This window comes from Zea mays, chromosome 1 (genome assembly GCF_902167145.1).
Source record: "Zea mays cultivar B73 chromosome 1, Zm-B73-REFERENCE-NAM-5.0, whole genome shotgun sequence".
Classification (NCBI taxonomy): Eukaryota; Viridiplantae; Streptophyta; class Magnoliopsida; order Poales; family Poaceae; genus Zea; species Zea mays.
The window spans coordinates 47,969,405-47,995,763 of record NC_050096.1 but is presented as its reverse complement, the minus strand read 5'-3'; the positions used below and the strand labels follow the sequence as shown (position 1 = coordinate 47,995,763).

General features: G+C 45.6%; 2 protein-coding genes across 2 annotated transcripts; both read left to right on the top strand.

The window, feature by feature from the left end:
- Positions 1 to 2,687: 2,687 nt before the first annotated feature.
- Positions 2,688 to 9,109, top strand: LOC103644608 (myb-related protein P-like). Its single transcript, XM_020546166.2, is given in 5 exon segments — positions 2,688 to 3,239; positions 3,359 to 3,488; positions 8,063 to 8,543; positions 8,545 to 8,635; positions 8,638 to 9,109. Coding segments are annotated over 5 exon segments (1,005 nt in total). The 5' UTR covers positions 2,688 to 3,106; the 3' UTR covers positions 8,808 to 9,109.
- A 6,170-nt stretch (positions 9,110 to 15,279) lies between these two features.
- On the top strand, positions 15,280 to 21,924 carry LOC118473583 (myb-related protein P-like). Its single transcript, XM_035963463.1, has 3 exons — positions 15,280 to 15,849; positions 15,970 to 16,099; positions 20,878 to 21,924. The coding sequence occupies exons 1-3, from the start codon at positions 15,717 to 15,719 to the stop codon at positions 21,620 to 21,622; spliced, it is 1,008 nt and encodes a 335-aa protein (XP_035819356.1). The 5' UTR covers positions 15,280 to 15,716; the 3' UTR covers positions 21,623 to 21,924.
- Positions 21,925 to 26,359: the final 4,435 nt, after the last annotated feature.

The window sequence follows — 26,359 nt, the reverse complement described above, 5'->3', positions numbered from 1 at the left end:
GCTCCCCTAAGCATGATGGCCTTTGGCTTTGATTAAGAAAATGTCTAGACCTTGATTTTGTCGATATGGACCTTCGGCCAGAGGCATTTTCCCCAATAGGTGACTACCCCAACCATGAGTATTGTAGCTATTGCTAGTAGTGTTGGAGTGATGGCAGGATCCCCTAACTTGTGGACCTATATGTGAGGAGATGCCATATAAGTGGCTTGTTAAAGTGTCGTTGTAGGACACCTGACTCATAAGGAGCTTGAACTAGGCAATCTATTCTGCAATTATGGTCTCTAATATCCGCCTTGTCAAAAATCCATGTAACAAATAAACTATTCATGTATAACTATAGTTTTAAATAAGTATAATACTATCCCTACCGCAAATAGTTTACACAACCTAGGTTCTAAACATATCCATTAGCCTAACAACTAAAATAGAAATGTAAAGCATCCAAACAAGATATACAATATAAATGCAAAATTTTAAGCTTGATAGAGATATAAACTCTTGTTGGCGACTCTGATATTTTTACGGAGGCATAAAAAAATGTGCAATCTTCTCGCTGGTTCTTATCAAAATCCTTTGCAATGATGCTCACGTGAGGACTAACCGTACGGGTAGATAATTCCATGTAATTGCTCTATATCTTAAAGATGTGATTTATAATAAATTAATTTAAATAAATAAATATAAACATTACTTCTAAATCTTTTAACCGATGAGTTCTACTCTCTCGGACCGAGAGAGCACAACTTCTAGAGTTTACAAACTAGCACGTGCCTACTTAGATCATGTTTGGAAGCACCTAGTTTTAAGAAATCGGTGTGCTTCCAAACATGTCAATTTCTACTTTAGTTTCTAGAAATTGTATTCCATGTTTCTTAGAAACTAAGAAGTTAGCCAACCCTTGCTAAAACCAGTTTGTGCATGACAATTTAAGTACCACACTTAGAGCTTGTTCGGTTCTACCTCAATCCATGGATTGAGGGGGGATTGAGAGGGTTTCAATCCCTAGTAAATCAAAATCTCCCTCAATCCGTATCAATCCCCTCCAATCCATATGGATTGAAAATAACCCAAACAGTCCCTAGCAGTCCCTAGTGAGTTTAGTGAAAATTACGATAATTGCCAACCGCTACCCTCAATGCATGCACTGTCCTATTTAAATGTATAATTATTATTTAAAATTTTAAAATAATAATATAAGTTTATTCTATAGTTAAAGTTGGCATCAAACAAAAAAAGATAATTGAATCAATTATTTTTAAAATGGAGTGAGAGCTGGCTTACAAACACGTACTTTTAGTTTGTTTCCATAAACCAGTTTCTAGAAACTGAAGATTAAGAGTCTGTTTGGTTCGTGACTAGCTGTGAGAGCTGGCTTACAAACACGTACTTTTAGTTTGTTTCCATAAACCAGTTTCTAGAAACTGAAGATTAAGAGTCTGTTTGGTTCGTGACTAGCTGCGTTACACTTTGTCTAAGCTTAGTCGTTCGAATTAAAGAACTAACCATGTACAGAAAAGTTAGGTAAAGTATGGCAAGTTCTAAAACTGTTTCTTACACCTGCGGTGCTTCTCAAGAGGCCCTTATTTCAGCCGTATTCAAAAGCGTTTTTTTCACCGCAGTAACAAGGACGGCATATATCGGCCTGGGATTGCAAGCGAGCAGGCAACGCTGTGCGGGAGTGCGGCCTGCGGGAGTGCGGCCTGCTCGGTTGTGTTATTAAAATATTTGTTGCAGACATGAGCACAAAGCTCATCTAGCCCACTTGGTAGAGCACAAGGCTTCTAACCATGTGGTCGTGGGTTCAAGCCCCATAGTTTGCATTTTTTTTGTTTTTTTGTTTATGTCGTGGGTTCAAGCCCCATAGTTCCGCTTAAATTTATTTCTCGCCTAGATTTTTTTTCACAATTGAAAAAATCGACCCAAAATATATGCTCATGTACTGATCGGCCAATATCTCTGTATGTGAAAGGTTGTGGAGAATAATAATAAGTAGGGCATGCTGTTTATCAAAGCAAATGTATATAAGGGAAGAAAAAAATGTATAAAAATATTTATAGTGATTTAGAAATAGTTAATGATTCGTAATGCAAATTTTGAATAATGCACGGATGACATTTTATAAAATTACTACATTGCTTTTGTATTGCACATGCATGATTTGAGCTAGTCGATTATTTACGCGCATTTTAAATTCGGAAACTGTAGATTGAAATGCGCGCGCATGCAGTGCAAGTATGGAAGGCAACACTAGGCACAACTGACATAAAAAAAATCTAGGCGAGAAATAAATTTAAGCGGACACACCAACGACATAAACAAAAAAAAACAAAAAAATGCAAACTATGGGGTTTGAACCCACGACCACATGGTTAGAAGCCTTGTGCTCTACCAACTGGGCTAGATGGGCTTTGTGCTCATATCTGCAACAAATATTTTAATAACACAACCGAGCTCGGCGCCAAGATCTGTGGCACCGAGCTCGGTTCCACGTCGACGCCACGCGTCTGGGTTGTGCCAACGCAACACGACCTCGGCGCCATAGCCTATGGCGCCGAGCTGTGTTAGCTCGGCGCCATAGCCTATGGCGCCGAGCAAAGGGTCCAAAACTGCATTTAAAATTTTTTTAGGTATAAACGTGATTTTACTTCTGTTTAAGGGCTGAAAATACAAAAAATTCAGTCGGTCCGTAACGTGCACTCTGCACTCTACTAAGCGCTAGTGTACGTACGTACGTACTCCGTCCGCTGCTATATTATGGCCGGCCGTGGCGTGCCCTCTCTAGCCAGCACAGCACACACACTGGAAAGTGCAAGCTGTAGTGAGACCTGCGCGACTGCCAGCGTGTATCCGCGCGGCAAGGAGCGTAGCGCGCGGTCGTCGGCCCGCACGGCCACCAACTCCCTTGGACGCACGCGCGCGCGCGACCAGCTGCTAACCGTGCGCAAGTAGTAGTGCGACTTCGCCGCCGGCCGGGATCGCTAGCTCGATCGATCGGCGGGACCACATACGACTCCGGTGTGGCCAGCGGCGGCCGGGCCGGGGAACGCACGTGCTGCGAGCGAGCGAGGGCAGACGCTAGCTGTTGCCGGGAGCTAGCCGGCGCGCGATGGGGAGGGCGCCGTGCTGCGAGAAGGTGGGGCTCAAGCGAGGGAGGTGGACGGCGGAAGAGGACCAGTTACTTGCCAACTACATTGCGGAGCACGGCGAGGGGTCCTGGAGGTCGCTGCCCAAGAATGCAGGTAACCAAAGCCGGCCGCGCGCCATGCATCGCCACGTAGCATCAATCTCCGATCCATGCATATATGAGCTTCTTCTTCGTCGCCGTCGTCGTTCTTAGCTAGTTAGGACGCGCATGCAGGCCTGCTCCGGTGCGGCAAGAGCTGCCGGCTCCGGTGGATCAACTACCTTCGGGCGGACGTCAAGAGGGGGAACATCTCCAAGGAGGAAGAAGACATCATCATCAAGCTCCACGCCACCCTCGGCAACAGGTAACAATAAGCGCGCCCTAATCTCAACGCTGATCACTGTGCATCCGACTAGAGAGTAGTAGTACTACTACTTCCTTCCTTTATGCATGGGAGTCAATGCACGCAGTCCCAAAAAACTTGGTATACGTACTTCCTCCTTCACACGAAGAACGGAAATCTAGTCCAACATATCAACTTTGATCAAGGCATTCATATATATTATGAAATATATTTTATAAGAAACTTCCATAAATATATAAATGTTGATAGTACTATAAATATAGTTGATTGAGAGAGTTTTCTTAAATTGTGAGGTACCATGTATACTTTTATATATCTACTACTTAAACGCTTCTCGACGTACAAATTTGGGGAAAAGGATCTCTGGCACAAGACTAGAACAGTCAGCACAGACAATAAAGGGCTACTCCGATGAAAATCTCGTTTTCATTCATAGGAGTATAGAGTAGTGTAGTAACAATTGCCTGCTCTATATGCTCTCTCAATTACTGAAATCTTAGAGCAAATATTGAGATTGATGAGAGAGAGAGCAGAATCGGACTGCAAACTTAAAGTCGGGGCTTAGACACAGAACTAAAAACTTTTTTTGTGAGAAAGACATGCAAATTATAAATTAATAGTGAAGAGCTAACCACTACACGGATAGGCTAATGTAAATCATAAATTAATAGTAAAGAGCTAACTACTACACAGATAGACTAAGAAGTAGACTATAAGGTTCCTTACTTATAACCAGCGGTTGACTATATTATTAAACTTGATCTTATAATTCGATAGCTTGCCCAGATCGTTGAGAGTTAAGACACCGTATACCATACACGTACACAGTACTAAATAAAGAATTAAATGATGTAGGGGCACACGCTGCTGGAATAGAGGCGCGCGCAGCAATAGTAGGCTAATGTCCTTTTTTTCTATGCATGGTATGGGTCCCGATCGGCTTTATCACTGTTTAGCTACTGTAGTGATAATGTCCAAAAGATGGTTTCATCAGCGAAAGACAAAAGAGAGAGAAGAGAGAAGAGAGAAGAGAGAAGAGAGAAGAGAGAGAGAGAGACTCCTATAAAGAGTAGTGTTGCTATAGTGCTAGAATGGTGCATATTACTACAGTGCATATATGTGAGAAGAGCCGGAGCTATTGAGCTAATACAATCTATAGGGCCTAAATTAATAGAGACATGGCTGAAAACAATATGGCCATCTGGATCCCTCCGATCGATGTGCTGTAGTATGTTTATGTACACGCGGGCTCTACGCACGCTTGCTCTAGCATTGAGCAGTGCTACTTTACTACACTACTATCAGTCCGGTCCTTGTCAGTCACTGGCTCAGCATGTGTCTCTGAAGTTGCCCGTACGTGTGGCAGCAGCCAAAAGGGCGTGCTGCGTGTGTAAGTTTACTGTCCAGTCAGATGCGTGTGATTTCCGAGGCCACGTGCACGAGCATGCATGGCGCCAACATGGCATGATGTGATGTTTGTTTCGGCCTTTTTTTTAGATTTTGGCTACCAAAATCTGGTACAGACAGTCAAATATTCAATTTTTAGTCCACTTCTATAAAAATCGATTTGGTAAAAATCATCCAACAAAATCAACATAAACACAAATCGGTCGGACGTTGCAATAGTAGGAATCTATCACTTTCTAGATTGTTAACCCTATAGACACATTAATCTTCCTCCGCACATAATCCTCACAATACTCATATTCTCTCTGCAGCCAAATTCTTTTAAAAAACTGGTAAGAAAAAAGATGAACCAAACAGGCTCGATGATGCTCGCCACTTCTTATGACTTCGCATATGTGGCAAGAGGGGCGAAATAGGTTGCTAACTGTGGATGCAAATGCACCCTGTAAAATACAATTTCTATAAATTCAGTCACAATTTCACTATATATGCACTCCTAGAAAAAGTTCTTATCTACCCACAAGACTAAATACACCCTCTTCAATTATAATCTAGCTTCGCTATTATGTGGTAATGAGGTCTAAAACTAGGGGTGTTTGGTTTATATGGACTAATTTTAGTTTCTGTATTTGACAATTTAAGGACTAAAATAAAATAAAATAGATAGGCTAAAAATTAATCTTTAGAAACCAAACACTCTCTAAGCTGATCCGTCCATATATTCGTTACATTTCATCTCTAAGACGAAAAGCAGCAGCACGAGGAAATGATCTAGGCACTTTCTCGTGCTCAAAGATTTGTGCAACTAAGGGAAGATTAGAAAGCTACTACTGAGCAGTACTGTGATAGCGTCATGCGTGCATATACACACACACCTTCCACTCCATAAAATGCAGGGTTTTTTTTGCTCCATCAGTTTTGTTTAACCTATTTTTCCCAAGCAACTTCTTTGATTTTGACCAGTGGCGGGACGAAAGTCCAGGTGAGGCCAATCCGTAATAAAGAAATCACAAGAAAAAATGCTAAACTATAGTGGTTTTTTTGGTAATAGCATGAAATTAAGTTGTAATATCATGACTATTATAAAATAATGTGGATATCGAAAATCTTTTAGCGACGCCAAATCATCGATAGAAAATTCAATCTACAATTAGAAGAAAAAGTATTAGGTAAGCATCAATGTAAAGTAAAAGACAAAACTATATAGAAAAAACATCGAAAACACCATTAAACCATCAATCTTGTGGTTGTGGCAGCTTGCACTCTAGTGCGGGGCCGTGGCCGAGTGGAGCAGGAAGACGAGCAGCAAGCTAGCGACAGTGTCCTGACAGCTGGCGATGACGGTTGGGTGGGCGGCCAACGATGATGAACTGACTGTTGGACGTCAATTGGACAGCGGGCACCAACGCTAGGACGAGCGCTAAGCGGGGTTGGATGCTACAAACGTGCGGTTGATGCCTTTCTCATTCTGTGTTTTATTCGATATAGGTCGTGACCTAAGATGATGGGGCTAGATCTTGTGGGTTAGTCGATGGTATGATGTGGTGGACCCGGTGTTTATCTAATTTAGTCGCATATACCTTATATTTTTTATTTTATAGTATATATAAAAAGGTAGGTATAAACAGTTCCAAAAATTAAGGTGGCGCCATGGCCTACTTTGCCCACATTGTGGATCCGCCCCTGATTTTGACTGAACTTGGATAAAATATACTGGTCATAGTATTTATAATACCCAAAAAACAATGTCATGGCATTTATTAACAACGGGTTTTCATTAAATTAAACTGATTTGGTTTGCCGTAAATTTAGGAGAACCAATATGATCAATGAGTAGCGTATATCTTACAGTACAGAAAAATCTTTGAAAAAAATATATAAACAGCACACAAAAGCATGCGATTCGTCGACAGCATCGTCTCACGGTCTCACCACACCATTCAAGGACGATGGAGCTTCTTCGGTGCTCAGACTTTATTTCTACCATCTACAACCCAAACTGATATGTACAGTAAATGGAAGGAAGAACAAGATAGAGAAAAAAAACCCAAACTGATAGATTAGAAGTCGCTGAAGAAATCATCTAACAAAACTGGCGAGCTATCAAACAGGACACGGGAGAGAATAGATGATTAAACAATAATCCCTCGTGCAATGCATGCCACTGTAGCGCCGTAATATAATGATAGATATGCGCTATTGCTCCTACAACTACAACCCACATGGTGTTGCGAGAGCTAGCGGTGCCACACAGTCATGGAAACATGGTTTGTGAAAGCAGCTTAACTAATTACTAGCTAGCTGTGAGTCGTCAGCGGCTAGCGGAGAGTGAGAGTGAGAGGACCACGCGAAAGAAACGACAATAATCTGGTCCAACACTCGCTCTTCATTCAAGCTAGCTAGCGCTGGGAGCGAACTCGCGTCGCATGGCAGAGCCTGCCTGCTGCCGAGCGGACAGGTCACGGTCTTCTTGACGCACGCACAGTCCATGGCGTTGGTTGGCGTCCTGTCCATTTCGCTTTGCTGCCTCGCCATCACCGCCGGCCGGTACTGTGCAAAGCGCGCATTGGCTAGCTTCCCTGTTGCCTTGATCTGATCATAGAGGGGTCCCTGTCCGTGGCACACAGTGGGATTAATGACGGCCCACGCCGGCCCTCCCTAATGATTTCCCCCGCCTTAACGTTGACACTGCGGACGGTGAGAGGCGCGGCTGTGGACGTACGGCGAGATCTATCGGGGGCCCATCGTCCTTCGCGAACGATGCGTACATTTAGCGCCATATATAAACACACGCCGGCACATGATTACTACGGCCCTATATACGCGCGTCGTGAGCGGCGCGATCAATGAGTGAGCTAGTTCGTTGCACCAAATTGTCGATCAAGTTGCATCAGACAGTAGAGTACTGTATACTCTCTCTATATATATACTCCCTCCGTTTCTTTTTATTTGTCGCTGGATAGTGCAATTTTACACTATCCTGCGACAAATAAAAAGAAACGGAGGGAGTATGTACTAGGCAGGCTAAGAAACACGATAGATACCACGCATTCGGTTCTCATTACGAAGCTGCAGCTGCCCAACCAGCAGCGATGATCACGTACGCTCACCATCCTGCGTCCTTGCGGTTTAAATTAATTTACGTATGTATCCGCATCCGCATGCAGGTGGTCCCTGATCGCCAGCCACCTCCCCGGCCGAACAGACAACGAGATCAAGAACTACTGGAACTCGCACCTCAGCCGACAGATCCACACGTACCGCCGGAAATACACCGCCGGGCCTGACGACACCGCCATCGCCATCGACATGAGCAAGCTGCAGAGCGCCGACAGGCGGCGCGGCGGCAGGACCCCGGGCCGGCCGCCGAAGGCTAGCGCCAGCAGGACCAAGCAGGCGGACGCCGATCAGCCCGGCGGCGAGGCGAAAGGCCCGGCCGCGGCGGCGTCGAGCCCGCGGCACAGCGACGTGGTGAACCCGGGCCCGAACCAGCCCAACAGCAGCAGCGGCAGCACGGGCACGGCCGAGGAGGAGGGGCCCAGCAGCGAGGACGCGAGCGGGCCGTGGGTGCTGGAGCCGATAGAGCTCGGGGACCTAGTCTGGGGGGAGGCCGACAGCGAGATGGACGCCCTGATGCCTATCGGTGCCCGGCGGCCACGACTCGGCTGCCCTCGAAGGGCTTGGCGCGGTCGGCTGCGAGGCCCAGGTGGACGACCTGTTCGACATGGACTGGGATGGCTTCGCGCCCATCTGTGGGGCGGGCCGGAGCAGGACGAGCACAGCGCGCAGCTGCGGCAGGCCGCCGAGCCGCTGGAAGTTGCTGCTGCTGCTGCTGCTGCGACGGCGGCCCGCACCCCGGACGATCGCGAGCTGGAGGCGTTCGAGACTTGGCTCCTGTCCGACTCGTTCTGACGGCTCCGGTCACCGGACCGATCAGACAGACCAACCAAGGTGGCCCGGCCATATGGTCGACGCCGCTAGTAGGCGTTGCTCGTGTGTACAGTTTTTTTTTTCTTTTTTGTAGATTTTGTTCTTAGCTCTTGCTGTTTCGTGTATGGCATGTAGAATAGAGAGCAGAGAGTCGTATGGCATTGTAAAGGTAGTTCTCCCGCCGGTGAAGTGAAGACCAATAAAAAAAAGCAGCGCAGCAGTAGGCGCTGCTGCAGCCTGCACGGCGGCGTTTTGGCAGCGCGTGCTTTGGCTTTTTGTGAACAGTGATGGGAATGTTGTTCCTTCTGCCCTGAGTCCTGACCGACAGTCTCCTCGTTGGAGAAGAATGTACGCGGAGACCCGGCGACAGAACGAATGAGTGAGCAGCGCTGGACTGTCTCCGAGCTGTGAAAGCATGAATCAGTGGCGTCGAACTTTCACTGCTCTGCTAGGCACTTGCTACTCCAACTGTTACAACAAGCACCCATCTGCGCTGCGCTCGTGGGCATAGTGAGACCCATTCCTCCTTCAACCAAGGGGATAGTAGCCGACAGCAAGCAATGACACATGGTTTTCGTGTCCACGCGGAAAGGCCAGTCAGTAGTACGTGTACTGCGTACAAACCTGATAAGCTCTGCTCAGCGGGACTCACAGTGCATGTCGCCCGACGCTTTCGCCGTCGGCGTGGTAACCATTCACCAAGCACTTCACGTATTGCCTGACGATCATATCATATCAAGCAGGTCGTCGGTACACACGACGGCGGGCAAAAATGAAGGCAGGATTCGAAGCGACGACGCCTCTGCCCGAGCACGTTCTCCCGTCGTCAGGTCTCGCTCGGCAGCACTGCACACCGCCAGTGGCCTGGCTCCATGCCGGCCCAAACCCAACTGCGAACTGTCAACTGCCTGCCTTGTATTCCGGTCCGCGTTCGGTTCGGTGGCCTGTCAGTGTCCGCGGCAGCCAAAACAGTCACCGCGTGCCCGGCACGGCCGGGGGGGGGCAGGCCGATCGCGCGTCCGGGTCGCGCGATTGGCGCATGTGTTGTGGTTGGGGCAGGCCGCAGGCATCAGCATCAGGCTTCCCAGTCGAAACGTCTCGCTCTCGGAGTGTTCCCGGCGTCAGATCGATCGATGCATCCATGTTGTTTGTCAGTCGATTTGCCTTGCCGCCGTTACATTACATTCTCGGCCAGCCTAGCTAGCCTAGAGACGCCGCGCGCGTCCGTGATGAATTAGGCTCGCTCGACCGAAAGCGAGGTGTGGAATGGGGAAGGCAGACGATGAGGAGAGCTCGATCCATCGCCCAACCCCAACCTATGTGGTTTGTTGCCTGCTCCCACTTTGTCTTGCCATCCATGTGTCGGCTACTGCTCCCTTGCGCAATTATTATTCAAGTTTGGCGATCCAAGAGACCCCAAGATATGTGTGTGCTCGCTCGCTCGCTCGCTGCCGTCGCGTGGGTCTTGGTTCAGATGGCCAAATAATTGCAGGGAGGGACCAATCGCCGCTGCAGCAGTGCCCAGTGAGTGCCACCACCACGCGCTTGTCTTGTCAGCTTGCGGAGAGCCACCACATGCTTCCCACATGATGAGCCCCAGGCAGGCTGACGACGTCTCACCGGCTCACACCTCCTCCTCCGTCCTCAAAACCAAAGCGTTGCGTTGCATGCTTTGTTTGCTTCCGCACATCGACGGTCATATGCATGGATGCATGGGTGATCGGTGACGTAGCAGCGGCTTCTCGGTGTGTGTCGTCGCTAGCTGGCCAGTGTGCGGTCGAGTTTGTTCGTGCTAATTAAACGAGGAGAAATCATTGTTTGCAGGCGCCACCTAGATGATCGAAGCGGATTACTCACCGCCCTCGGCTGTTCGATGCCATCATGATAATTTGTCACTTGCATGCACGGATCGCGACGCGATGCGATCGAGTAGCGGCAAACTCATCAACGTGCTGTTCCAGGGGCTTCGGTTGGTGTTGCTATACTCTGAGATACTGTGCATTGTATGTCAAAAACCTCGCTGTTAGATACTGACTACTGTGTGACCCGTTGAATGAATAGTACTTCAATAATATATATATGCTTGTTTAAGTTAACTGGCACGTATATATGCATGTACTTGTATCTTTTATGGGAAAAGACAACACATATTTAATTAAATTCTGAGCTCTTAGACTGTACTGAGCTAATTTCTAATTGACCACTGGCGGAGGCAGCACAAACAAACCGGTTGTATCTTGGATGAAGGGGGACCGGAGTCCCCGTCCACCTTAGATATGACACTGATGTCGAAAGCCATTGGCTATATGGATGTACTCATCCATCTTCTAAAACAACTTCTCTATAGGATATTTAGAGGATTTTTAGCAAAGTATTAAGAGCATGAAACAATTTTGAGCCTCTCGAGTCTCGATGATTACCTCAATGACTACTTCATCTGGCACTCATATATTCTAATCCAAACAAACCTTCATATATATCTTTGAGGGATTCGTCTACCTCTTGGGCTTATTGAGCAATGCATATGTCATAAGTGGTTTGCTTGGAAAGCCTTGAAACTTGTAATCAACTGGTTCTTGAGTTTGTTCACATGTATTTACCAATCTAGGCGAAGGTACAGGTACCAAGTCTAAGGTATTCCTCTTGCAACCATGATGAATGACTTGGCCAGGACCACCGTGTTTCCACTGAAGGATGTAATAGCTGCTTCATAGCTCATGAGAATTTTCTTCGGATCAGACTGCCCATCATAAGATGGAAGCAAATGTTGCTTATATGAAACATGCCAAGGGACTAACTGTAAATCCCTTGAGAGTGGCCTTGCTCTTCTTGGAAGACGGTTCTTATGTTGAGACATCTAGAGTGTTTTTTGTCTTTGTCTACATCGTCTTCTCTTCTCATATGATAAAGCTCTTCAGAAGCTTCTTCTATCTATCTCCAAAGCTGAACAACCTAAAGTAGCTTTTGTTTTTTGATCTCCATGTGCCTTTAGATAGTTTCTAGCCCCCTCAATCTCCAAATTGACACCATCCTATTCAACCAATAACTTTACGACTGTTCTCTTCTCATGCCTTCAGTTGTTAGATTCGATATGCTTGTCTTCACTATAGCCTTGTTATTCGACATTGTTATGACAATCTGTTACGCTAACATCCCTTACACTTCTAGGAGTCATGGTTATGGTCGTTGTGAGTTCACCGTAGATGAATGCCAAATGTTGGATACCTATCAAATTTTTGAAAAGAACAACATTAGGACAACAACATTAATTTAAAAATCCTTCTTTCTTACAAATGTTTTAGAAGGAGAAGGTATCAAATAGAGTTGCGACTATTTTAACAAGTGTGTAAAATAAGAACAACAATAAGAGTTCGACACCATTTGATTGATCATTACTCCAATGGTTATAGTTTTCCACTCATATATATGTGAGAATGTTATAGACAGATACTAATGGAGGAGCTTTAGTACATTAGTACCATCAAAGGCTCTTCACACACAAGAATGCCACCAACGATATTTATAAATGGTCAATCCCTTTAGCTGTGGCATTGTTTATCTATTTATATGGATGTGTCCATATACACCTTTGTACGAAATTACAATTTTACCCTAGTTACTACATGGTAATTCTTCGTAAATGAGGGAGTATATTTTTGACATTTTTTTACAACCTTGACATGTCATGTACACATTTTCTTTACCTTGGAGACCTTTGTTTTCTTTATCCGAAGCCTTTTTTGGCCATGTTAAGTCACACTTTCTTCTTCTCCGGCTTCGTGCATGCTTCAAATTATCTGACGTTCGAAGCTCCCCTAAGCATGATGGCCTTTGGCTTTGATTAAGAAAATGTCTAGACCTTGATTTTGTCGATATGGACCTTCGGCCAGAGGGCATTTTCCCCAATAGGTGACTACCCCAACCATGAGTATTGTAGCTATTGCTAGTAGTGTTGGAGTGATGGCAGGATCCCCTAACTTGTGGACCTATATGTGAGGAGATGCCATATAAGTGGCTTGTTAAAAGTGTCGTTGTAGGACACCTGACTCATAAGGAGCTGAACTAGGCAATCTATTCTGCAAATTATGGTCTCTAATATCCGCCTTGTCAAAAATCCATGTAACAAATAAACTATTCATGTATAACTATAGTTTTAAATAAGTATAATACTATCCCTACCGCAAATAGTTACACAACCTAGGTTCTAAACATATCCATTAGCCTAACAACTAAAATAGAAATGTAAAGCATCCAACAAGATATACAATATAAATGCAAAATTTTAAGCTTGATAGAGATATAAACTCTTGTTGGCGACTCTGATATTTTACGGAGGCATAAAAAAATGTGCAATCTTCTCGCTGGTTCTTATCAAAATCCTTTGCAATGATGCTCACGTGAGGACTAACCGTACGGTTAGATAATTCCATGTATTGCTCTATATCTTAAGATGTGATTTATAATAAATTAATTTAAATAAATAAATATAAACATTACTTCTAAATCTTTAACCGATGAGTTCTACTCTCTCGGACCGAGAGAGCACAACTTCTAGAGTTTACAAACTAGCACGTGCCTACTTAGATCATGTTTGGAAGCACCTAGTTTTTAAGAAATCGGTGTGCTTCCAAACATGTCAATTTCTACTTTAGTTTCTAGAAATTGTATTCCATGTTTCTTAGAAACTAAGAAGTTAGCCAACCCTTGCTAAAACCAGTTTGTGCATGACAATTTAAGTACCACACTTAGAGCTTGTTCGGTTCTACCTCAATCCATGGATTGAGGGGGGATTGAGAGGGTTTCAATCCCTAGTAAATCAAAATCTCCCTCAATCCGTATCAATCCCCTCCAATCCATATGGATTGAAAATAACCAAACAGTCCCTAGCAGTCCCTAGTGAGTTTAGTGAAAATTACGATAATTGCCACCGCTACCCTCAATGCATGCACTGTCCTATTTAAATGTATAATTATTATTTAAAATTTTAAAATAATAATATAAGTTTATTCTATAGTTAAAGTTGGCATCAAACAAAAAAAAGATAATTGAATCAATTATTTTTAAAATGGAGTGAGAGCTGGCTTACAAACACGTACTTTTAGTTTGTTTCCATAAACCAGTTTCTAGAAACTGAAGATTAAGAGTCTGTTTGGTTCGTGACTAGCTGTGAGAGCTAGCTTACAAACACGTACTTTTAGTTTGTTTCCATAAACCAGTTTCTAGAAACTGAAGATTAAGAGTCTGTTTGGTTCGTGACTAACTGCGTTACACTTTGTCTAAGCTTAGTCGTTCGAATTAAAGAACTAACCATGTACAGAAAAGTTAGGTAAAGTATGGCAAGTTCTAAAACTGTTTCTTACACCTGCGGTGCTTCTCAAGAGGCCCTTATTTCAGCCGTATTCAAAAGCGTTTTTTTCACCGCAGTAACAAGGACAGCATATATCGGCCTGGGATTGCAAGCGAGCAGGCAACGCTGTGCGGGAGTGCGGCCTGCGGGAGTGCGGCCTGCTCGGTTGTGTTATTAAAATATTTGTTGCAGACATGAGCACAAAGCTCATCTAGCCCACTTGGTAGAGCACAAGGCTTCTAACCATGTGGTCGTGGGTTCAAGCCCCATAGTTTGCATTTTTTTTGTTTTTTGTTTATGTCGTGGGTTCAAGCCCCATAGTTCCGCTTAAATTTATTTCTCGCCTAGATTTTTTTTTCACAATTGAAAAAATCGACCCAAAATATATGCTCATGTACTGATCGGCCAATATCTCTGTATGTGAAAGGTTGTGGAGAATAATAATAAGTAGGGCATGCTGTTTATCAAAGCAAATGTATATAAGGAAGAAAAAAATGTATAAAAATATTTATAGTGATTTAGAAATAGTTAATGATTCGTAATGCAAATTTTGAATAATGCACGGATGACATTTTATAAAATTACTACATTGCTTTTGTATTGCACATGCATGATTTGAGCTAGTCGATTATTTACGCGCATTTTAAATTCGGAAACTGTAGATTGAAATGCGCGCGCATGCAGTGCAAGTATGGAAGGCAACACTAGGCACAACAACATAAAAAAAATCTAGGCGAGAAATAAATTTAAGCGGACACACCAACGACATAAACAAAAAAAAACAAAAAAAAATGCAAACTATGGGGTTTGAACCCACAACCACATGGTTAGAAGCCTTGTGCTCTACCAAGTGGGCTAGATGGGCTTTATGCTCATGTCTGCAACAAATATTTTAATAACACAACCGAGCTCGGCGCCAAGATCTGTGGCGCCGAGCTCGGTTCCACGTCGACGCCACGCGTCTGGGTTGTGCCAACGCAACACGACCTCGGCGCCATAGCCTATAGCGCCGAGCTGTGTTAGCTCGGCGCCATAGCCTATGGCGCCGAGCAAAGGGTCCAAAACTGCATTTAAAATTTTTTTAGGTCTAAACGTGATTTTACTTCTGTTTAAGGGCTAAAATACAAACGTGCACTCTGCACTCTACTAAGCGCTAGTGTACGTACGTACGTACTCCGTCCGCTGCTATATTATGGCCGGCCGTGGCGTGCCCTCTCTAGCCAGCACAGCACACACACTGGAAAGTGCAAGCTGTAGTGAGACCTGCGCGACTGCCAGCGTGTATCCGCGCGGCAAGGAGCGTAGCGCGCGGTCGTCGGCCCGCACGGCCACCAACTCCCTTGGACGCACGCGCGCGCGCGACCAGCTGCTAACCGTGCGCAAGTAGTAGTGCGACTTCGCCGCCGGCCGGGATCGCTAGCTCGATCGATCGGCGGGACCACATACGACTCCGGTGTGGCCAGCGGCGGCCGGGCCGGGGAACGCACGTGCTGCGAGCGAGCGAGGGCAGACGCTAGCTGTTGCCGGGAGCTAGCCGGCGCGCGATGGGGAGGGCGCCGTGCTGCGAGAAGGTGGGGCTCAAGCGAGGGAGGTGGACGGCGGAAGAGGACCAGTTACTTGCCAACTACATTGCGGAGCACGGCGAGGGGTCCTGGAGGTCGCTGCCCAAGAATGCAGGTAAACCAAAGCCGGCCGCGCGCCATGCATCGCCACGTAGCATCAATCTCCGATCCATGCATATATGAGCTTCTTCTTCGTCGCCGTCGTCGTTCTTAGCTAGTTAGGACGCGCATGCAGGCCTGCTCCGGTGCGGCAAGAGCTGCCGGCTCCGGTGGATCAACTACCTTCGGGCGGACGTCAAGAGGGGGAACATCTCCAAGGAGGAAGAAGACATCATCATCAAGCTCCACGCCACCCTCGGCAACAGGTAACAATAAGCGCGCCCTAATCTCAACGCTGATCACTGTGCATCCGACTAGAGAGTAGTAGTACTACTACTTCCTTCCTTTATGCATGGGAGTCAATGCACGCAGTCCCAAAAAACTTGGTATACGTACTTCCTCCTTCACACGAAGAACGGAAATCTAGTCCAACAATATCAACTTTGATCAAGGCATTCATATATATTATGAAATATATTTTATAAGAAACTTCCATAAATATATAAATGTTGATAGTACTATAAATATAGTTGATTGAGAGAGTTTTCTTAAATTGTGAGGTACCATGTATACTTTTATATATACTACTTAAACGCTTCTCGACGTACAAATTTGGGGAAAAGGATCTCTGGCACAAGACTAGAACAGTCAGCACAGACAATAAAGGGCTACTCCGATGAAAATCTCGTTTTCATTCATAGGAGTATAGAGTAGTGTAGTAACAATTGCCTGCTCTATATGCTCTCTCAATTACTGAAATCTTAGAGCAAATATTGAGATTGATGAGAGAGAGAGCAGAATCGGACTGCAAACTTAAAGTCGGGGCTTAGACACAGAACTAAAAACTTTTTTGTGAGAAAGACATGCAAATTATAAATTAATAGTGAAGAGCTAACCACTACACGGATAGGCTAATGTAAATCATAAATTAATAGTAAAGAGCTAACTACTACACAGATAGACTAAGAAGTAGACTATAAGGTTCCTTACTTATAACCAGCGGTTGACTATATTATTAAACTTGATCTTATAATTTCGATAGCTGCCCCGATCGGTTGAGAGTTAAGACACCGTATACCATACACGTACACAGTACTAAATAAAGAATTAAATGATGTAGGGGCACACGCTGCTGGAATAGAGGCGCGTGCAGCAATAGTAGGCTAATGTCCTTTTTTTCTATGCATGGTATGGGTCCCGATCGGCTTTATCACTGTTTAGCTACTGTAGTGATAATGTCCAAAAAGATGGTTTCATCAGCGAAAGACAAAAGAGAGAGAAGAGAGAAGAGAGAAGAGAGAAGAGAGAGAGAGAGAGAGACTCCTATAAAGAGTAGTGTTGCTATAGTGCTAGAATGGTGCATATTACTACAGTGCATATATGTGAGAAAGAGCCGGAGCTATTGAGCTAATACAATCTATAGGGCCTAAATTAATAGAGACATGGCTGAAAACAATATGGCCATCTGGTCCCTCCGATCGATGTGCTGTAGTATGTTTATGTACACGCGGGCTCTACGCACGCTTGCTCTAGCATTGAGCAGTGCTACTTTACTACACTACTATCAGTCCGGTCCTTGTCAGTCACTGGCTCAGCATGTGTCTCTGAAGTTGCCCGTACGTGTGGCAGCAGCCAAAAGGGCGTGCTGCGTGTGTAAGTTTACTGTCCAGTCAGATGCGTGTGATTTCCGAGGCCACGTGCACGAGCATGCATGGCGCCAACATGGCATGATGTGATGTTTGTTTCGGCCTTTTTTTTAGATTTTGGCTACCAAAATCTGGTACAGACAGTCAAATATTCAATTTTTAGTCCACTTCTATAAAAATCGATTTGGTAAAAATCATCCAACAAAATCAACATAAACACAAAATCGGTCGGACGTTGCAATAGTAGGAATCTATCACTTTCTAGATTGTTAACCCTATAGACACATTAATCTTCCTCCGCACATAATCCTCACAATACTCATATTCTCTCTGCAGCCAAATTCTTTTAAAAAACTGGTAAGAAAAAAGATGAACCAAACAGGCTCGATGATGCTCGCCACTTCTTATGACTTCGCATATGTGGCAAGAGGGGCGAAATAGGTTGCTAACTGTGGATGCAAATGCACCCTGTAAAATACAATTTCTATAAATTCAGTCACAATTTCACTATATATGCACTCCTAGAAAAAGTTCTTATCTACCCACAAGACTAAATACACCCTCTCAATTATAATCTAGCTTCGCTATTATGTGGTAATGAGGTCTAAAACTAGGGGGTGTTTGGTTTATATGGACTAATTTTAGTTTCTGTATTTGACAATTTAAGGACTAAAATAAAATAAAATAGATAGGCTAAAAATTAATCTTTAGAAACCAAACACTCTCTAAGCTGATCCGTCATATATTCGTTACATTTCATCTCTAAGACGAAAAGCAGCAGCACGAGGAAATGATCTAGGCACTTTCTCGTGCTCAAAGATTTGTGCAACTAAGGGAAGATTAGAAAGCTACTACTGAGCAGTACTGTGATAGCGTCATGCGTGCATATACACACACACCTTCCACTCCATAAAATGCAGGGTTTTTTTTTGCTCCATCAGTTTTGTTTAACCTATTTTTTCCCAAGCAACTTCTTTGATTTTGACCAGTGGCGGGACGAAAGTCCAGGTGAGGCCAATCCGTAATAAAGAAATCACAAGAAAAAATGCTAAACTATAAGTGGTTTTTTGGTAATAGCATGAAATTAAGTTGTAATATCATGACTATTATAAAATAATGTGGATATCGAAAATCTTTTTAGCGACGCCAAATCATCGATAGAAAATTCAATCTACAATTAGAAGAAAAAGTATTAGGTAAGCATCAATGTAAGTAAAAGACAAAACTATATAGAAAAAACATCGAAAACACCATTAAACCATCAATCTTGTGGTTGTGGCAGCTTGCACTCTAGTGCGGGGCCGTGGCCGAGTGGAGGCAGGAAGACGAGCAGCAAGCTAGCGACAGTGTCCTGACAGCTGGCGATGACGGTTGGGTGGGCGGCCAACGATGATGAACTGACTGTTGGACGTCAATTGGACAGCGGGCACAACGCTAGGACGAGCGCTAAGCGGGGGTTGGATGCTACAAACGTGCGGTTGATGCCTTTCTCATTCTGTGTTTTATTCGATATAGGTCGTGACCTAAGATGATGGGCTAGATCTTGTGGGTTAGTCGATGGTATGATGTGGTGGACCCGGTGTTTATCTAATTTAGTCGCATATACCTTATATTTTTTATTTTATAGTATATATAAAAGGTAGGTATAAACAGTTCCAAAAATTAAGGTGGCGCCATGGCCTACTTTGCCCACATTGTGGATCCGCCCCTGATTTTGACTGAACTTGGATAAAATATACTGGTCATAGTATTTATAATACCCAAAAAAACAATGTCATGGCATTTATTAACAACGGGTTTTCATTAAATTAAACTGATTTGGTTTGCCGTAAATTTAGGAGAACCAATATGATCAATGAGTAGCGTATATCTTACAGTACAGAAAAATCTTTGAAAAAAATATATAAACAGCACACAAAAGCATGCGATTCGTCGACAGCATCGTCTCACGGTCTCACCACACCATTCAAGGACGATGGAGCTTCTTCGGTGCTCAGACTTTATTTCTACCATCTACAACCCAAACTGATATGTACAGTAAATGGAAGGAAGAACAAGATAGAGAAAAAAAAACCCAAACTGATAGATTAGAAGTCGCTGAAGAAATCATCTAACAAAACTGGCGAGCTATCAAACAGGACACGGGAGAGAATAGATGATTAAACAATAATCCCTCGTGCAATGCATGCCACTGTAGCGCCGTAATATAATGATAGATATGCGCTATTGCTCCTACAACTACAACCCACATGGTGTTGCGAGAGCTAGCGGTGCCACACAGTCATGGAAACATGGTTTGTGAAAGCAGCTTAACTAATTACTAGCTAGCTGTGAGTCGTCAGCGGCTAGCGGAGAGTGAGAGTGAGAGGACCACGCGAAAGAAACGACAATAATCTGGTCCAACACTCGCTCTTCATTCAAGCTAGCTAGCGCTGGGAGCGAACTCGCGTCGCATGGCAGAGCCTGCCTGCTGCCGAGCGGACAGGTCACGGTCTTCTTGACGCACGCACAGTCCATGGCGTTGGTTGGCGTCCTGTCCATTTCGCTTTGCTGCCTCGCCATCACCGCCGGCCGGTACTGTGCAAAGCGCGCATTGGCTAGCTTCCCTGTTGCCTTGATCTGATCATAGAGGGGTCCCTGTCCGGAAAAAAAATTTGTTGCAGACCGGCTGCAAACCAGGCTGTTTGCAGCCCCTCACAAAAAGGAGGATAGGTCCCACCCGCAGGTAAATAATACAACTAAAACGTTATCTGGTGGACCTGCAGGTGGGGCCTATCCTCCTTTTTGTGAGGGGCTGCAAACAGCCTGGTTTGCAGCCGGGCTGCAACAAATTTTTTTCCCCCTGTCCGTGGCACACAGTGGGATTAATGACGGGCCCACGCCGGCCCTCCCTAATGATTTCCCCCGCCTTAACGTTGACACTGCGGACGGTGAGAGGCGCGGCTGTGGACGTACGGCGAGATCTATCGGGGGCCCATCGTCCTTCGCGAACGATGCGTACATTTAGCGCCATATATAAACACACGCCGGCACATGATTACTACGGCCTATATACGCGCGTCGTGAGCGGCGCGATCAATGAGTGAGCTAGTTCGTTGCACCAAATTGTCGATCAAGTTGCATCAGACAGTAGAGTACTGTATACTCTCTCTATATATATACTCCCTCCGTTTCTTTTTATTTGTCGCTGGATAGTGCAATTTTACACTATCCTGCGACAAATAAAAAGAAACGGAGGGAGTATGTACTAGGCAGGCTAAGAAACACGATAGATACCACGCATTCGGTTCTCATTACGAAGCTGCAGCTGCCCAACCAGCAGCGATGATCACGTACGCTCACCATCCTGCGTCCTTGCGGTTTAAATTAATTACGTATGTATCCGCATCCGCATGCAGGTGGTCCCTGATCGCCAGCCACCTCCCCGGCCGAACAGACAACGAGATCAAGAACTACTGGAACTCGCACCTCAGCCGGCAGATCCACACGTACCGCCGGAAATACACCGCCGGGCCTGACGACACCGCCATCGCCATCGACATGAGCAAGCTGCAGAGCGCCGACAGGCGGCGCGGCGGCAGGACCCCGGGCCGGCCGCCGAAGGCTAGCGCCAGCAGGACCAAGCAGGCGGACGCCGATCAGCCCGGCGGCGAGGCGAAAGGCCCGGCCGCGGCGGCGTCGAGCCCGCGGCACAGCGACGTGGTGAACCCGGGCCCGAACCAGCCCAACAGCAGCAGCGGCAGCACGGGCACGGCCGAGGAGGAGGGGCCCAGCAGCGAGGACGCGAGCGGGCCGTGGGTGCTGGAGCCGATAGAGCTCGGGGACCTAGTCTGGGGGGAGGCCGACAGCGAGATGGACGCCCTGATGCCTATCGGGCCCGGCGGCCACGACTCGGCTGCCCTCGAAGGGCTTGGCGCGGTCGGCTGCGAGGCCCAGGTGGACGACCTGTTCGACATGGACTGGGATGGCTTCGCGGCCCATCTGTGGGGCGGGCCGGAGCAGGACGAGCACAGCGCGCAGCTGCGGCAGGCCGCCGAGCCGCTGGAAGTTGCTGCTGCTGCTGCTGCTGCGACGGCGGCCCGCACCCCGGACGATCGCGAGCTGGAGGCGTTCGAGACTTGGCTCCTGTCCGACTCGTTCTGACGGCTCCGGTCACCGGACCGATCAGACAGACCAACCAAGGTGGCCCGGCCATATGGTCGACGCCGCTAGTAGGCGTTGCTCGTGTGTACAGTTTTTTTTTTCTTTTTTGTAGATTTTGTTCTTAGCTCTTGCTGTTTCGTGTATGGCATGTAGAATAGAGAGCAGAGAGTCGTATGGCATTGTAAAGGTAGTTCTCCCGCCGGTGAAGTGAAGACCAATAAAAAAAAGCAGCGCAGCAGTAGGCGCTGCTGCAGCCTGCACGGCGGCGTTTTGGCAGCGCGTGCTTTGGCTTTTTGTGAACAGTGATGGGAATGTTGTTCCTTCTGCCCTGAGTCCTGACCGACAGTCTCCTCGTTGGAGAAGAATGTACGCGGAGACCCGGCGACAGAACGAATGAGTGAGCAGCGCTGGACTGTCTCCGAGCTGTGAAAGCATGAATCAGTGCGCCGAACTTTCACTGCTCTGCTAGGCACTTGCTACTCCAACTGTTACAACAAGCACCCATCTGCGCTGCGCTCGTGGGCATAGTGAGACCCATTCCTCCTTCAACCAAGGGGATAGTAGCCGACAGCAAGCAATGACACATGGTTTTCGTGTCCACGCGGAAAAGGCCAGTCAGTAGTACCGTGTACTGCGTACAACCTGATAAGCTCTGCTCAGCGGGACTCACAGTGCATGTCGCCCGACGCTTTCGCCGTCGGCGTGGGTAACCATTCACCAAGCACTTCACGTATTGCCTGACGATCATATCATATCAAGCAGGTCGTCGGTACACACGACGGCGGGCAAAAATGAAGGCAGGATTCGAAGCGACGACGCCTCTGCCCGAGCACGTTCTCCCGTCGTCAGGTCTCGCTCGGCAGCACTGCACACCGCCAGTGGCCCGGCTCCATGCCGGCCCAACCCAACTGCGAACTGTCAACTGCCTGCCTTGTATTCCGGTCCGCGTTCGGTTCGGTGGCCTGTCAGTGTCCGCGGCAGCCAAAACAGTCGCCGCGTGCCCGGCACGGCCGGGGGGGGGCAGGCCGATCGCGCGTCCGGGTCGCGCGATTGGCGCATGTGTTGTGGTTGGGGCAGGCCGCAGGCATCAGCATCAGGCTTCCCAGTCGAAACGTCTCGCTCTCGGAGTGTTCCCGGCGTCAGATCGATCGATGCATCCATGTTGTTTGTCAGTCGATTTGCCTTGCCGCCGTTACATTACATTCTCGGCCAGCCTAGCTAGCCTAGAGACGCCGCGCGCGTCCGTGATGAATTAGGCTCGCTCGACCGAAAGCGAGGTGTGGAATGGGGAAGGCAGACGATGAGGAGAGCTCGATCCATCGCCCAACCCCAACCTATGTGGTTTGTTGCCTGCTCCCACTTTGTCTTGCCATCCATGTGTCGGCTACTGCTCCCTTGCGTAATTATTATTCAAGTTTGGCGATCCAAGAGACCCCAAGATATGTGTGTGCTCGCTCGCTCGCTCGCTGCCGTCGCGTGGGTCTTGGTTCAGATGGCCAAATAATTGCAGGGAGGGACCAATCGCCGCTGCAAGCAGTGCCCAGTGAGTGCCACCACCACGCACTTGTCTTGTCAGCTTGCGGAGAGCCACCACATGCTTCCCACATGATGAGCCCCAGGCAGGCTGACGACGTCTCACCGGCTCACACCTCCTCCTCCGTCCTCAAAACCAAAGCGTTGCGTTGCATGCTTTGTTTGCTTCCGCACATCGACGGTCATATGCATGGATGCATGGGTGATCGGTGACGTAGCAGCGGCTTCTCGGTGTGTGTCGTCGCTAGCTGGCCAGTGTGCGGTCGAGTTTGTTCGTGCTAATTAAACGAGGAGAAATCATTGTTTGCAGGCGCCACCTGATGATCGAAGCGGATTACTCACCGCCCTCGGCTGTTCGATGCCATCATGATAATTTGTCACTTGCATGCACGGATCGCGACGCGATGCGATCGAGTAGCGGCAAACTCATCAACGTGCTGTTCCAGGGGCTTCGGTTGGTGTTGCTATACTCTGAGATACTGTGCATTGTATGTCAAAAACCTCGCTGTTAGATACTGACTACTGTGTGACCCGTTGAATGAATAGTACTTCAATAATATATATATGCTTGTTTAAGTTAACTGGCACGTATATATGCATGTACTTGTATCTTTTATGGGAAAAGACAACACATATTTAATTAAATTCTGAGCTCTTAGACTGTACTGAGCTAATTTCTAATTGACCACTGGCGGAGGCAGCACAAACAAACCGGTTGTATCTTGGATGAAGGGGGACCGGAGTCCCCGTCCACCTTAGATATGACACTGATGTCGAAAGCCATTGGCTATATGGATGTACTCATCCATCTTCTAAAACAACTTCTCTATAGGATATTTAGAGGATTTTTAGCAAAGTATTAAGAGCATGAAACAATTTTGAGCCTCTCGAGTCTCGATGATTACCTCAATGACTACTTCATCTGGCACTCATATATTCTAATCCAAACAAACCTTCATATATATCTTTTGAGGGATTCGTCTACCTCTTGGGCTTATTGAGCAATGCATATGTCATAAGTGGTTTGCTTGGAAAGCCTTGAAAACTTGTAATCAACTGGTTCTTGAGTTTGTTCACATGTATTTACCAATCTAGGCGAAGGTACAGGTACCAAGTCTAAGGTATTCCTCTTGCAACCATGATGAATGACTTGGCCAGGACCACCGTGTTTCCACTGAAGGATGTAATAGCTGCTTCATAGCTCATGAGAATTTTCTTCGGATCAGACTGCCCATCATAAGATGGAAGCAAATGTTGCTTATATGAAACATGCCAAGGGACTAACTGTAAATCCCTTGAGAGTGGCCTTGCTCTTCTTGGAAGACGGTTCTTATGTTGAGACATCTAGAGTGTTTTTTGTCTTTGTCTACATCGTCTTCTCTTCTCATATGATAAAGCTCTTCAGAAGCTTCTTCTATCTATCTCCAAAGCTGAACAACCTAAAGTAGCTTTTGTTTTTTGATCTCCATGTGCCTTTAGATAGTTTCTAGCCCCCTCAATCTCCAAATTGACACCATCCTATTCAACCAATAACTTTACGACTGTTCTCTTCTCATGCCTTCAGTTGTTAGATTCGATATGCTTGTCTTCACTATAGCCTTGTTATTCGACATTGTTATGACAATCTGTTACGCTAACATCCCTTACACTTCTAGGAGTCATGGTTATGGTCGTTGTGAGTTCACCGTAGATGAATGCCAAATGTTGGATACCTATCAAATTTTTGAAAAGAACAACATTAGGACAACAACATTAATTTAAAAATCCTTCTTTCTTACAAATGTTTTAGAAGGAGAAGGTATCAAATAGAGTTGCGACTATTTTAACAAGTGTGTAAAATAAGAACAACAATAAGAGTTCGACACCATTTGATTGATCATTACTCCAATGGTTATAGTTTCCACTCATATATATGTGAGAATGTTATAGACAGATACTAATGGAGGAGCTTTAGTACATTAGTACCATCAAAGGCTCTTCACACACAAGAATGCCACCAACGATATTTATAAATGGTCAATCCCTTTAGCTGTGGCATTGTTTATCTATTTATATGGATGTGTCCATATACACCTTTGTACGAAATTACAATTTTACCCTAGTTACTACATGGTAATTCTTCGTAAATGAGGGAGTATATTTTTGACATTTTTTACAACCTTGACATGTCATGTACACATTTTCTTTACCTTGGAGACCTTTGTTTTCTTTATCCGAAGCCTTTTTTGGCCATGTTAAGTCACACTTTCTTCTTCTCCGGCTTCGTGCATGCTTCAAATTATCTGACGTTCGAAGCTCCCCTAAGCATGATGGCCTTTGGCTTTGATTAAGAAAATGTCTAGACCTTGATTTTGTCGATATGGACCTTCGGCCAGAGGCATTTTCCCCAATAGGTGACTACCCCAACCATGAGTATTGTAGCTATTGCTAGTAGTGTTGGAGTGATGGCAGGATCCCCTAACTTGTGGACCTATATGTGAGGAGATGCCATATAAGTGGCTTGTTAAAGTGTCGTTGTAGGACACCTGACTCATAAGGAGCTGAACTAGGCAATCTATTCTGCAAATTATGGTCTCTAATATCCGCCTTGTCAAAAATCCATGTAACAAATAAACTATTCATGTATAACTATAGTTTTAAATAAGTATAATACTATCCCTACCGCAAATAGTTACACAACCTAGGTTCTAAACATATCCATTAGCCTAACAACTAAAATAGAAATGTAAAGCATCCAAACAAGATATACAATATAAATGCAAAATTTTAAGCTTGATAGAGATATAAACTCTTGTTGGCGACTCTGATATTTTTACGGAGGCATAAAAAAATGTGCAATCTTCTCGCTGGTTCTTATCAAAATCCTTTGCAATGATGCTCACGTGAGGACTAACCGTACGGTTAGATAATTCCATGTATTGCTCTATATCTTAAAGATGTGATTTATAATAAATTAATTTAAATAAATAAATATAAACATTACTTCTAAATCTTTTAACCGATGAGTTCTACTCTCTCGGACCGAGAGAGCACAACTTCTAGAGTTTACAAACTAGCACGTGCCTACTTAGATCATGTTTGGAAGCACCTAGTTTTTAAGAAATCGGTGTGCTTCCAAACATGTCAATTTCTACTTTAGTTTCTAGAAATTGTATTCCATGTTTCTTAGAAACTAAGAAGTTAGCCAACCCTTGCTAAAACCAG